Source organism: Streptopelia decaocto (assembly GCF_964273445.1).
Source record: "Streptopelia decaocto genome assembly, chromosome: 1".
Lineage (NCBI taxonomy): Eukaryota > Metazoa > Chordata > Aves > Columbiformes > Columbidae > Streptopelia > Streptopelia decaocto.
In genome coordinates this window covers 8,510,299-8,522,612 of record NC_138663.1, presented here as the reverse complement: position 1 = coordinate 8,522,612, position 12,314 = coordinate 8,510,299, and the positions used below count along the sequence as shown (strand labels likewise).

Here is a 12,314-nt window from a genome sequence, read left to right as displayed (position 1 = left end):
TCATCTGGGTGTTCCTGCTCCGGCAGGGGCATTGGACTGGATGATGTTTTGAGGTCCCTTGCAGTCCCTGACATTCTGTGATTCTGTGACGCAATGGTCCTCGTGGGTCCCTTCCAACTCAGGACATTCTATGATTCTATGGGTAAAGCCCTGAGCAACCTAGTCTGATCTTACAGCTGCTCCTGCTCTTAGCTGGAAGTTGAACTAGAAACTTTCCAAGTTTCTTCTGACCTTAATTTTCCAATGAACCTGTATATTTGGCACCTGTGGTGATAGCTGGTTGCTTGACTGAAGCAAGGAGGACTCTAAGGGGTAATATTTTTATTGCATGATCAATGTCATTAAGAGGTTTATGTCATGTACAGCAATATACTTACATAGCTGTGAACTGTGGGCAATTTTTATATTAGTTCCAGAGATCCATGTGAGAACTAGCACCCCCACAGAGTTCAAAAACGTTACATATAAAATTGCCTTGAAAAACTAATGCAGGGACCACCCTGAGAGCGGCTCACACTGGTAAGCCATTTCTCATCGAATTTGCTCCGTACAAACTTGGTGTGTGAGATGTAGCACCAGTAAAACACAATTACATCATCCTTTCAAACAAAGAGGCTGAAAGGGCTGTTCAGGATCCATTGGACACATTCAAATCCAGAGTGGCTTCCCCGAATCCACTGAAAACTTAGTCCTGGTGTTTCGCTTCTTTGTCTCTAAGTGCATGTGCAACCCGAGCATGGTGATGGTTGTTCTGTTCAGTGTTCATGTACTGAAGAATTAGTGGAAATCTCTCCACTATATCAAATGGATTTTCAATCAGACCCTCTGAGCAACAATATGAGATTCCTAATGAAACAACATAGTTTAGGGATTAATCTGAGGCTGAAGTTAGGTTTTACAGCTCTGTGGCGTGAGAGGGAGGGAAGGGCTGGTAACAGCAGGATTTAAATGAAAGTGTGTATTCAGCTTTTACTGGAAAATACAGGGCCGATCGCAGGGATTCTCTGATTTTTCATAGCCCTGTACTGTACAGTGTGCGGCACTCAGCTGTTCGGCCAGCCAGGCTAATGGAGGTCTCTTGCCTTTTCTTTCATGTCCCATCAATTCACGTCTGTAGACCCACATGCTGTGAGATTAAAGTTTTGGGGTCTGTTTGAGGGGCCAATGTTTCATCGAACTGATAATCGCAGTGCACCAGGTTCTGCCTGCAGGTTTCCACAGCAGCAAACGGAGGCAGAATTGCTCCGAATGTGCTTTGGTTTGGATGCTGAACTTTCGGTGACTGTGGCTTTTTAATGGGAGTATGAATGGCTACATATGCATTATTTGAAAATACAGCTTACTTATCAGCTGATCAGTTGATTAAAAGTGTTGTGATTTGGTATATAGATATGCTTTCTACAGCAGGATAGGAAAATGCCAGATTTCCAGATGATGTAAATCATCACAACTTCATTGCCTTCAGATCAGTCGACTTCTGTGGATTTTCACTGGGTGAAATACGGCCTTAAAGAAACAAGCTCACCCAACTTTTTCTTCCCTACCTTTCCACTCAACAATCTGACCTCTGTCCCAACAAATGCAGATCTGGCAATTTCCACATGGAAGCTTTTGCTCAGTACAGTTCAGGGCTTATCCACAGGAGGTGTTTTCCCTGCAGCTGACATGATACTGGTGGCAGAAAATGAGACTCTATATGGCTTTGGTACGCATTTATAGTATTTAATATAGACAGTATTTTAAATGTCTTTAGGGTCTCGGTATTGCTGATCTAGAAATGCTTCGTCTGAGTAGGCTTATTAAAATCAATAGGGCTCTTCACACACTTAACCTAAATTATTTGTCTAATTGTTCTTAAAGTGGAAGGGATCTGTGTCTCCGAGTCAATGGATGGAGGCTCTTGGAGATGACATTGTTGTGAAATTGCCATTTATTTAAATAGATACTACTAATGTTTGCTCTGAGAGCCATTACTTAACACACACAAAATTAATCTGGGAAAAGCATAGCTTTTGCCAATGTAATATGCTGCCTTGATGTTTTAATACATCTTTAAAAAGCCTTTCAATGTAGATTTACTGCAGCTTTTTCCCTGTTTTACAGATACTGTGAATAAGGACACTGAACCCAAAGATCCATATCCCATTCCAAGAAAGATTATGGCTGAACCAGACTACATAGATGATGACAATCCTGAATTAATTAGACCCCAGAAATTAATTAATCCTGTGAAATCATCCCGGAATCATCAAGATCTCCACAGAGAGCTGCTGATGAATCAGAAAAGGTAAGAGTCTAAAAATCACTTGTGCCACCCTCCCACCCCAAACACACAGCTTGAGTTTTAGCTTCATCAAAATGACATTTTATCCAAAACCCAGCAGATGCTTTTTGTTGATTCAGATCTTGTAGATGAAAGGTCTCTGATTCTTGACCGTGGCATTTATTTCTGTTTGAATTCCAGTTGCTCTGCAAAAAGCGTGTTGTAAAAGACTTCTTGCTTCATTTTTATGAATACTCACAAAGGGTCATTTTCAGGGGGAAGCAGTTCAGTTCTCCCCTATCCCATTTTATATTGGTTACCTGGGCACTGTGATTTATCCTGAGCCCTTAACTTTATCAAATATTTGACAACATTTTTGCTATTACCAGCAGCATGATAAAAATCTGTGGGTTTTCACCATTCCCAGTGCACTGAGTTTATGAGACCACTTCTGAAGAAATCCTGTCTTTTATTTCATACAAAACTGCTCTCTGCTTACTTGATCTTCCTTGTGATGCAGTGGGATAGTCCGGTGCCTGCGCCGCTGCTGCACAAGTGGTTCTTTGTATGTTATGCAAATACTACTTCATTCTGGGATGGGATGCACAGCTGTTGCTTTATATATTGCTTTTAAAGATGCAAATAACTGGGACTTTATTTCATCAACTTCAGAGACACAGGCACTTGGCGCAGAGATTGCTGAAGCTCTGTTATTAAATCTCTTCAGGAACGGAGGACTCATTTAGGAAAACATATTGAGACAACAGCCACCAGACCAGACACTGGACGAGAAGCCACCAAGCCTGTTGAGGCTCCTCCATTTAAACAAACAGAACCTTCCCATGAATAAATTAGCGATTTGATGCATTGAAGCTGTCCAAAGTGGGCTTTCCAAAGGCAAAAGTGTGGGGATCCACAGAACAGAGGTGGAAGAAGAGTGTTTTAGAGTGCATTTGAGAATAAAGCTGCTGGTAGTGGCCATTCAGGTGCTTTGAGACGCAGTACCTTGATAAAGGAGAGGAGGAAACTGTTGCTTTGGCTATTCCAGCACAACTAGATTTGTCTATTTAACAGGGAGAGTCACGTTATGAAAGATGAGAGTTTCTTTTATTTTCCTTTTCCGCCCCCGCCTCTGGAAGGGAGAAGGGGTCTTTTCTATATGTAATAGCAAAATCCTCCCAAATGCTAGCCTTAGATACTTAATTCTAAATGAATTGCATGCACAATACAGATTTTCTTTAGTGAGGAAGAAGTAGGAATGTTTTACGGAATGCTGACTGAATTGGAAGAAACTGGCCTAAATAGGTGTTTGTCCTATTTTTTGTTAATGGGATTAAACATCAAAGTCAGTTCCTGGCACCAAGAAGTTTAGTCATTGAAAGAAAGATAGTTGAAGTTTCCTGACTTATGATCTTATTCTAAAGGATGTGGAGGCTGCAATAAATTAAGGCTATTTTTTTTCTTCTAAGTTTATGAAAGCATAAAGCACTTCTAAATAGTATGGAGTTCTTTTCTTCTAGGAGAATATCCTATTACACAGAGGAGTTGTGCAGCCCTCAATACCCACTCTCATTGTGATTTTGATTAGCTGCAGCTGTTAATTTTAGATTCTTATTTATTGGTGCAGAAATGAAATACTTGGAGGGTTTTCACCAGCAGAAAAACTGGTATTTTTGAAAAGAGGGTTAGTCTTCTGTGCTTCGTGTCACTGTACTACCTCTGATATGTGGCTTTTCGGTAATGTAGATATGAGGCTTGTGTTCTGCTTTGTCACTGCAAATTGCTGTACGTATGGAGAGACTTTAGGGCTTTTACAGAAGTCTGCCTAACATGTACCTTGTTTTTTTTGTGAAGACTCAGTGTAGGCACCAGCAGCTTCATTTTTGGACCAGTCAGGTCTGAACAGCCATTTCTGGGTCTTAGAAGATATTAGCCCATGCTGGTCAGATCGCTCTCCATGTGAGCAGCATCTGTTGGGTCTTGAACTGGCGTAGTTATTTCTTAAACTTGCAGAAGTGGTATTAATAGTTGCTTTGGGCAAACAAAGGTCCAGGTGGTGGTACCTCAAGGCACTGGTCACTTACAGAATCATAGAATCATTTCGGTTGGAAAAAGACCTTTAAGGTCAAGTCCAACCATAACCTCACGCTGCCAAGTCCACCCCTAAACCACATCCCTAAGAACCTCATCTACGTGTCTTTCAAACCCCTCCAGGGATGGTGACTCCACCACTTTCCTGGGCAGCCTGTTCCAATGCCTGACAACCCTTGCTGTGAGGAAATTTTTCTTAATATCCAATCTAAACCTCCCCTTATTCTTAAACTGGCTTTATATATTAGGACTCAACCTCAGCTCTGCAGAGTATTGGTCCTGTCCATTCTGGAGGTTTTAACCCTACCAGCTCTAACTTGTTGCACCCTTTGCTTACTCTATATCAAAACTTTAGGCAGAACAAGGAGGTGATACAAGCCTCTCAGTCCATCCAGTAGCCACCCATTTGTTGCTTTTCCATACATGGGGAGAGTGAAAATAGGATTGATGTTACAGTTGTTCTGCTACAGATCTGGCCACCAACCCCACTTGATTAGCCTGAGAGGTTGTATTTACTTCTATGTCTGTGGGTCCCCTTTGTTGCAGCTACAGCACGTCCAAATCATTCTTGTACCTCTGCTTTGTTATGTGCAAACTTATTTAAAAAAATCAGGAACAAGTAATGTTGCTTAGCAGCTTGCCTCTGGTACATGGCTATCTTGATTGCTAATTGACAGCACACAAGTTTCCATTGATTCAGCTCTCACTGAACCAGTACTAGTAATAAAAAAATCACTCCAGCTTTTCTCTGCCTGATTTAAGCTTCATGTGTTAAAATGTAATTAAAATAGCATGAAACGTTAAATATTAACACAGTCTTGTAGCTTCTGTTGCATTCAGACCATGAGATCTATTATGAGAAATAGGGAACACATTTGGTGTTGCTAAATATTTGATTTTGCTGTCAGGGTATGTACAGGGACAGAGTGTTGCATAATATATGTCGTTCATAGATGTTACCATAAAATGGCATTTTAATGTATTATTGGATGCTCTGTCACATATGCATATTCTAGAAGAATTAGGCAACCACAGATACCTGGGGAAGGGTAAAAAGGGTAAAAATACACTTTCTGAAAGCTTATTCAGATTATTGGATTTCTTAAAGTTGAAATAAAAAATGGTCGATGTTAAACTTAATGCTGTATGTTTGCACATAATGGTCTTCACAGACGACAATAACAAATTTCAGATCTTTCTGGTCAGACTTAAGTGATACTAATGTCTGAATAACTGGGAGAGCTTTGAATCTTAGAAGAAATTTTGAAAACGTCCTGTCATAACAGAGATAAAAGAAATAGCTGAAATCACACAAATAAATAGGAGTGAGTGTGTGTGTGTGTGTGTGTGCCTGTATAAATAAAGTCGTGCATCTTCCCAAGGTCTGAGCTTTCTCATTTCCGCGTAGTTGGCTTGGAAAGCAATTTGTGCTGAACAGACCTGAAACATTCAGTTGATGTAGTAGCTAAAACCTTGCAAGAGGGAGAATCCTCCAGCCTTTGTCTGGTCTCCAAGGTGACTGCAACCTTTTTATTCTGGATTTTTGTTGTCTTAGCCTCTTTGTGATTTGGAGTGTAGCCTCTCACTGGAAACAGCTTTGCAGCCAGGCGTGGGTAAACCTGCCACATGTTCGAGGAGGGACAGAATCCACAATTTCCAGGAGCAACCTGAGAAAATCCAAAGGGAGGTCACTTTTTGTTCTGTCCATGCAAACTTCGCCAGCATCATACCCTGTCTGAACACAATCTCTCCGGTTTATCAGCCAGCAAGGGAATTCTTTTTGTCCAAAGTTTGTTTCTAGCTCTGCTGGAGTCTTGATTTGTGATCGTTTATTTAATCCATTCTTACGGAATTGAGAGAATAGAGGGAAGACTAAAGATGAAAGTCAAAATAGTGAATTATACAGGAGAAACTCTAACATGTATGTTAAAAGGGAGTATCCTCAGTAATATTATGGCTTACATTCTAGTTTAGAGTTTTGGTTAGTAACCAGGCAAATGTCTGCATGTTTTTTTCCTTTTAATTGAATATTTATATTCCAATGTATCTAAATGGGCAACTGCTTGACATTAGAAAACCTGCCTATAAATCTGTGTGAATTTCTGCTAATGAAAACTGATCTTTCTTCCCTGTTTCTCCCCCTCCCCACATTCCTTCCATTGAATTTGAAGGGGTCTTGCACCTCAGAACAAACCAGAGCTACAGAAGGTGATGGAGAAAAGGAAACGAGATCAAGTTATTAAACAACAAAAAGAAGAGGAGGCACAAAAGAAGAAATCGGACCTGGAAATAGAGCTACTGAAACGGCAGCAGAAACTGGAGCAGGTAATATGGGGAATAACAACACCACCTTCACACACCTACATCTGAGCTGCCCACCCAGCGCTCCCTTTATAGGCAGGAAAGAAGCAACAGCCGATTTTTGGCACATTTCCTCTGATAAAATGCAGATATATATTTTTTTTTAGGATGAGTCAAATCACACTCTACAACTGCCTGTTTGTTGTCACAGTGCAGGAACCGCATATGGTGTCTGCCTTACGTAAGAAACTAGAAGACTTTAAAAAGATCTTTTATACCCTTAAAATATATGAGCCCATTGGTGTTTTCACGTGAAGGATCCTCAAACCCTGAGCATGGAGATGATGTGGGGTTGGAGTTTGTGGTGGTGAAGCTCGCTGCCGTGCACAGAACCCACCAAATGTCTTTGTGCCTCTGAAGGCACTTGGTGAACCTGCGATGAAATATTAATAGTTCTACAGCAAAACACCTCAGTAAAGAAGTCACAGTGCATCAAGCATTGCATTTATCTCTAAATTAATAAATGGCTTAAAACAGCATCTCTTGTTTTTCTCAATGGAAATCAATTAAGCCAAATAATTACTCTGTTGAAAATGAGGTGTAATCCAACAATTTTTTAGGTTTAGGGGGTTTTGTTATAGTTTCTTTTAAATTAGGCTTAGAAATACTTTTGGAGGGAGAATGCTATTCTGTTTTTAAGTGTATCATCCTGTCACTTTTCCTTTCTGCTCCTGAGGGCCCAGCTTCAAATGGTTCAGCTTGTGGGAAGATTTGATTTGAAACTGAGCCATCTGAGGGCATATGTAGAATAGAAAATTCTGTTACAAGAGGAAAAACCTGCCCATTGCAAACAATTTTGTGACTTTGTTAACATTGTAGGAATGGCATTAATTGACAGCATGACTCATGGAGAAATGTTGTCATGATTTACTGTAACAAGATGTGTCCTTTGTCCGTGAACCAGAGACAAAAGAAAGATTATTTAGGTGAGGCGTACGTGGTCCCCATTAATCATTGAGACCTTGGTCTGTTAAAAAAAACCCCACAAAGCTCCTTTCAAGAGTTTTCTAAAGGGCTGTTTCTTCCTTTGTGCCTTCACTGAGGGTTGTCAAACAATCCATATTCTGTGTGACATGTAGGACACATTCTATATGGGCACTGTATGGCCTGGCCCTGCAGCGCAGGGTGTCTGACCTCACATGGGAATTTCAAGCGTCTGCATGGGCAGAAGCTCCAGCAGGGTTAAAAATATCAGCAAATGGGCTCTCAAAAATGAACAACTAAAGGCTAAGGAGGTTTCTTTTTGTTTTTTTAAATCACTTTTTGTGATAGACAAAACAGATACACCAAAAGAGGCTCAAGTTAGATACAGAAATCCATATCTAGACACTCAGAAATAGTTTTGGCAAGTATGCTAAGTAGTAGCTGTTTGCATGTCTTCTCCCACAAGGCACATTTATCCGTGCCCTGTTGTAGAAGCCAGAGGAGAGGTTTATGGTTGGCTCTTTAATGAGGATGTCCAAGAATTTCTTCAAAAATCTTGTTCTTCTACTGGGCTTGTAGAGTTTTTGTCCATCTGGCAAAGGTGGACATCTGGAACAAGCTAGAGCCAAGGATTTGGAAAGATTTATTGTTTGTGAGAACAGATACTCCCAAAGAAATTCAACTTTATCTTTTCCATGTGAGAAAGGAAGCAATTTAAAGAGTTTTGCATGGCCATTTCTTTAAACCTTTATTTTTTTTGTCTTGCATTTCAGTGATCTGACTTACACATTTTTTTCTTTACATGCGATTCTCTTTTAAGCTGGAACTAGAGCAACAGAAGATACAGGAAGAGCAGGAAAATGCACCTGAATTTGTCAAAGTCAAGGGCAACCTGAGGAGGACGGTCCAGGACGCTACAGAAGCACCAGACTCCTAGAGCCGGTGCGCGCTAAGACTTGCAGCTTTCCTGCGGAGAGAGGCTTTTGCAACTTGTCTCAGATTTGCCCCTCAAGAGGGAAAATAACAGCATCCAGCTGACACTTACTGAAGATGAGTTTTTGAATTTCTGAGGCGCGTGGGTTAAAAAGACAAGTACCATAAACAGATTGACTTGCCAAATGCAGTCCTGAGATCGCTGGATAAGGAGTCTGTCTGTCAGTTCAGTGTCAGGGACCAGCCGCATGTGCTTACTCAGAGATTTTAACCAGGGATACTAGAGAAACTCCTTCAGTGTTGCACTGCTTTATCTCTTGTGATCCTAGTGTAGTGGAGATAACACAGATTATATTTTGCTTTAAAACAGAACAAAATTTCTCCTGTGATTTCTGAAGAGGCTTTGCTGTGCAGGTAAATTTCCTCCATCTAGGCCTACAGCTTGTGCATATTACACAATCATTTGTGCTTACTTGGATTTTTTTATCAAATCTGGGAGGATACAAGGTATGTTGATCACTGCTGCCCATCCCCACTAGGATAGACAGGTGTGAGCAAACTGAGAACACTTAAACTTCACCAGCAATGAACAGTCAAGCAGCCTTAAAGCCTCGTTCTCCCTGTTTTACATGTAGAATTTGGGCTATAGAAAGAGCAGAAACGTGATCCTCTCACCAGAGAGAACCCAGAACCCAGATTTATCTCTGTCTGTAAACTTACAACCTTGTGAACAGGCCTGTGCAGTGCTACCTGTGAATTTACCTCTGTCTCTTAATGCAAAATGACCTGTCTTCTACTTCTTTGTGTTTTGAAATCCTGCTTCCTTTACTGTTGTGGCCTTTCTTCTCTGAGGACGTGCTGATCTGCTTGCAGTGCTAACACATTACTTGGGAGTGTTTAAACTCACTTGCTGGAACTGAAACAGGAATCTCATCTGCTATCAGTTCCTTGCAGGAACTTGCTGTGGTTCCTGCAACAGAGCAGTGTTTAAGCTAGACCAAACTGATCATTGGGATCTACTGAAATGGATCTTTTTCCCTAAAGTGAGGCATAATATGAAATTCATTTTAGCCTCAAGAAAGGAGGGAAGTGTGTTACCACTGAGTCTTAGGGTCCCATTCTGTCACCTTTTGCCTTTCCACGAGTTGCCCCTGCGACTTGCCATTAAATAGAATATTGCTCAGCTTGCACGGGGATGACAGAATCTGATCCTTTATGCTTATGACTACTAGTTATCCAGGGAAGCCTGGGATGAGGAGAGGGGAACAGATTACTCATTTAGGACTCCAGGACTGGATTCTTACCTGGTGTGAATGGGTGCAGGTATCTTATTTTCAGAAGCTGGGGAGAAATCCTGATCTTCCTTGGCCAGCACAGCCCCAGCTCTCAATGAAGCTGTGTTCACCCATATCAGCTGAGGATCTGATCCCTAGTCTTTGCCTTAGGTTGCTAAACAAAACTATTTCTACGTTGTAATTATATTGGACATAGCTGTTCAAAACCACTTCTTATTAATATCAAAAGTGGCATGTTTGTATTGTAAAGGTGGTGGGGGAGGGTTTGTTGGTTTGTTTTTTAGTTCCTTCTGCCTTTCCTGTAAGTATTGGATGTTTTAAATACAATTTCAGCATAGCGCTCGGGACAAAGTGGTCACAATTAGAAATGTTTCCTAGATACAGACTTCAATTTGTCAAGATCCAGGCATTTTTCATGAGGACATAATCACATCGAGAGTAGATTGAATTGTGATAAGTGTATTGCCATTGATTTGGACTTGCAGTGTGACTGACGTCTGGAAGATTAAATGTGAAGATGGTCTACCAGACTCTTCAGATTATGGACATATGAAAGACAAAGGCCAAACGTAAGACACTTCCATGTATTTTCTCAACAAAGGAGCACCCTGAGTGCTGCAGGTTCTTCCCTCTCTCCTTCCCTTCTTCTGGAAGGAGAGGATCTTCCTTTCTGGCAGCAAATTATTCAAACACTTGCACTGATTTTGTTTTATTTCATTGAGAGAGCGCTGTGTATGAGCCTTCCACACCATGCTCGTGTTTTATCTGAGCTGCTCCCAGCCTAACAAACTTCACGCTCTCGGTTTCCACTCTACAATTAACCTTCTGCTCAGTATGGAAATGTGTAGAAATTGGTGAGGAAACCATCCTCTGGCTTGAGCAGACCATTTCTTCTCAGCCATTTCGCCGTGGTGAACGTGGCCAGTGCGGCGAAGTTGGCGTAATCCAAAAGGCACGGGAGGCAGTGGGGGATGAGGACCTCTCTTTGGCTTCAGTGGGTGTTGGGTTGGGCCCTCCAAGGCTGAAGACCTTCTGCTTTCTCTCCATGCCAGCTTGTGATTCAGGGTAGAGCTCATTCTGAAACACAGGAGGCCAGAAAACTCCCTTGTACATATGGTGTGAAGTAGGTTTTTGTTTCCAGTTGGAATTAATTCTCTGTGTGAACAGATCATCAACATGTGTGTTAGAACATCTTGCAGTTCCACTGCCCCTTTAGTCTAGCAATTCCAGCCACCTTTTTTGTCAATTTGACGGGCAAAAGCTTGTCTTTTAAGTCAGGATCGGGCTAGAATGGGCAATGCTTAAATGGGTGGTCAGCTCGTCACGCCACAAGTGTCCTGTGCGGCTGCTCAAGTAAGAAACTGCTTGCCAGGGAGTAGAAGCAATTCCTGATCGACCTTTAGCTGTGTGGGTTTTGAAGCAACCGATTTGAGGCAAATACTTCAGTGATTTGAAAATGGCTCACTTACCACTTTGTACTTTTTTAAAACTCTTGCTTTTGATAGGATAGTAAATTTTTTAGCATTTTTGTGGCTTTAACCTTCTGTTAATATCTGCACTTGGTTGAGTGTACATATATAAATATATATAAATATAAAAAGGGAGCCTTAATGGATTTGTTTTCATAATTTAATATTTTTTGTATTTGCTCTTGTATAATTGTTTTTAACTAAAGGTATTACGAGAGTGAGGGTGGAATACTTAGAACCAAAGTTATGCTTAATAAAATCTGCTACATGCTTGGCATATGCGGTGGTGTCTGTTGTGTCCTGCTGAAAACAAAACCTCAGGGACTGCGCTGGGATATCCAGGTTATTTAAAGTTCTGCAATGCAGGAGGGAGTAGCAACATCATGATGACTTTTGGTGCCTTTAAACTCTATCCATGTTTGTATATACGAAGTTACTAGTGAATTAGCAGAAAAATCTCGTTGTGTTTTTTAGTCTTATTTTCTTCTGAATATTTTTGATGCAGAAAATTTGTAGGATTGTGTAACTGTTCAGCTCCAGAGGCAGAGCGTGAGGGAAAACTGCCGATGGGAATCAAATAATTGTGGAAGTTATTCCCTATCCTGCTAACCTCAAAGCGCACCAGGCAAAGTTCAACCTTGGAACCGTCAGCATTGCGACAGCTCCGTCCTAAAAAGGAGCGAGGAAAGAATCGTGAGCCTGGTCCTGGGTTCAGTCCTGCAAAGGTGCTTTTGATTTAGGTGGTGCTCAAGCCTGTGGTTCTGGTAGGAAAAACTTGGACAAGCGAAAGAAAGTGCACACGCAAATGGTTTACTTGGGTAGGGTCAGGTTGCTCAGTGACATTGCAAAGAGCAAAATCGTGTGTCAGCATCAGAGAAAATGAGCATGGGGAGGAACAGGACTGGAACAGGTGTGGGGTCATCAGTTCTCCACGAAGATCGTCAGCTCTTGCTGGTGAGCTCTGGTAGCTGGGGACAG

At 41.3% G+C, this 12,314-nt stretch overlaps 1 protein-coding gene across 2 annotated transcripts in view; it reads left to right on the top strand.

Moving 5' to 3' along the window:
• Positions 1 to 11,613, top strand: part of FAM107B (family with sequence similarity 107 member B) — a 63,054-nt gene extending 51,441 nt beyond the window's left edge. For both annotated transcript variants that reach the window (XM_082070098.1, XM_082070099.1), the window contains exons 2-4: positions 2,104 to 2,287; positions 6,526 to 6,679; positions 8,460 to 11,613. In XM_082070098.1, coding sequence (XP_081926224.1) covers positions 2,160 to 2,287; positions 6,526 to 6,679; positions 8,460 to 8,576 — 399 coding nt within the window. In that variant the 5' untranslated portion in view covers positions 2,104 to 2,159 and the 3' untranslated portion in view covers positions 8,577 to 11,613. The remainder of the gene's footprint in view (positions 1 to 2,103; positions 2,288 to 6,525; positions 6,680 to 8,459) is intronic.
• Positions 11,614 to 12,314: the final 701 nt, after the last annotated feature.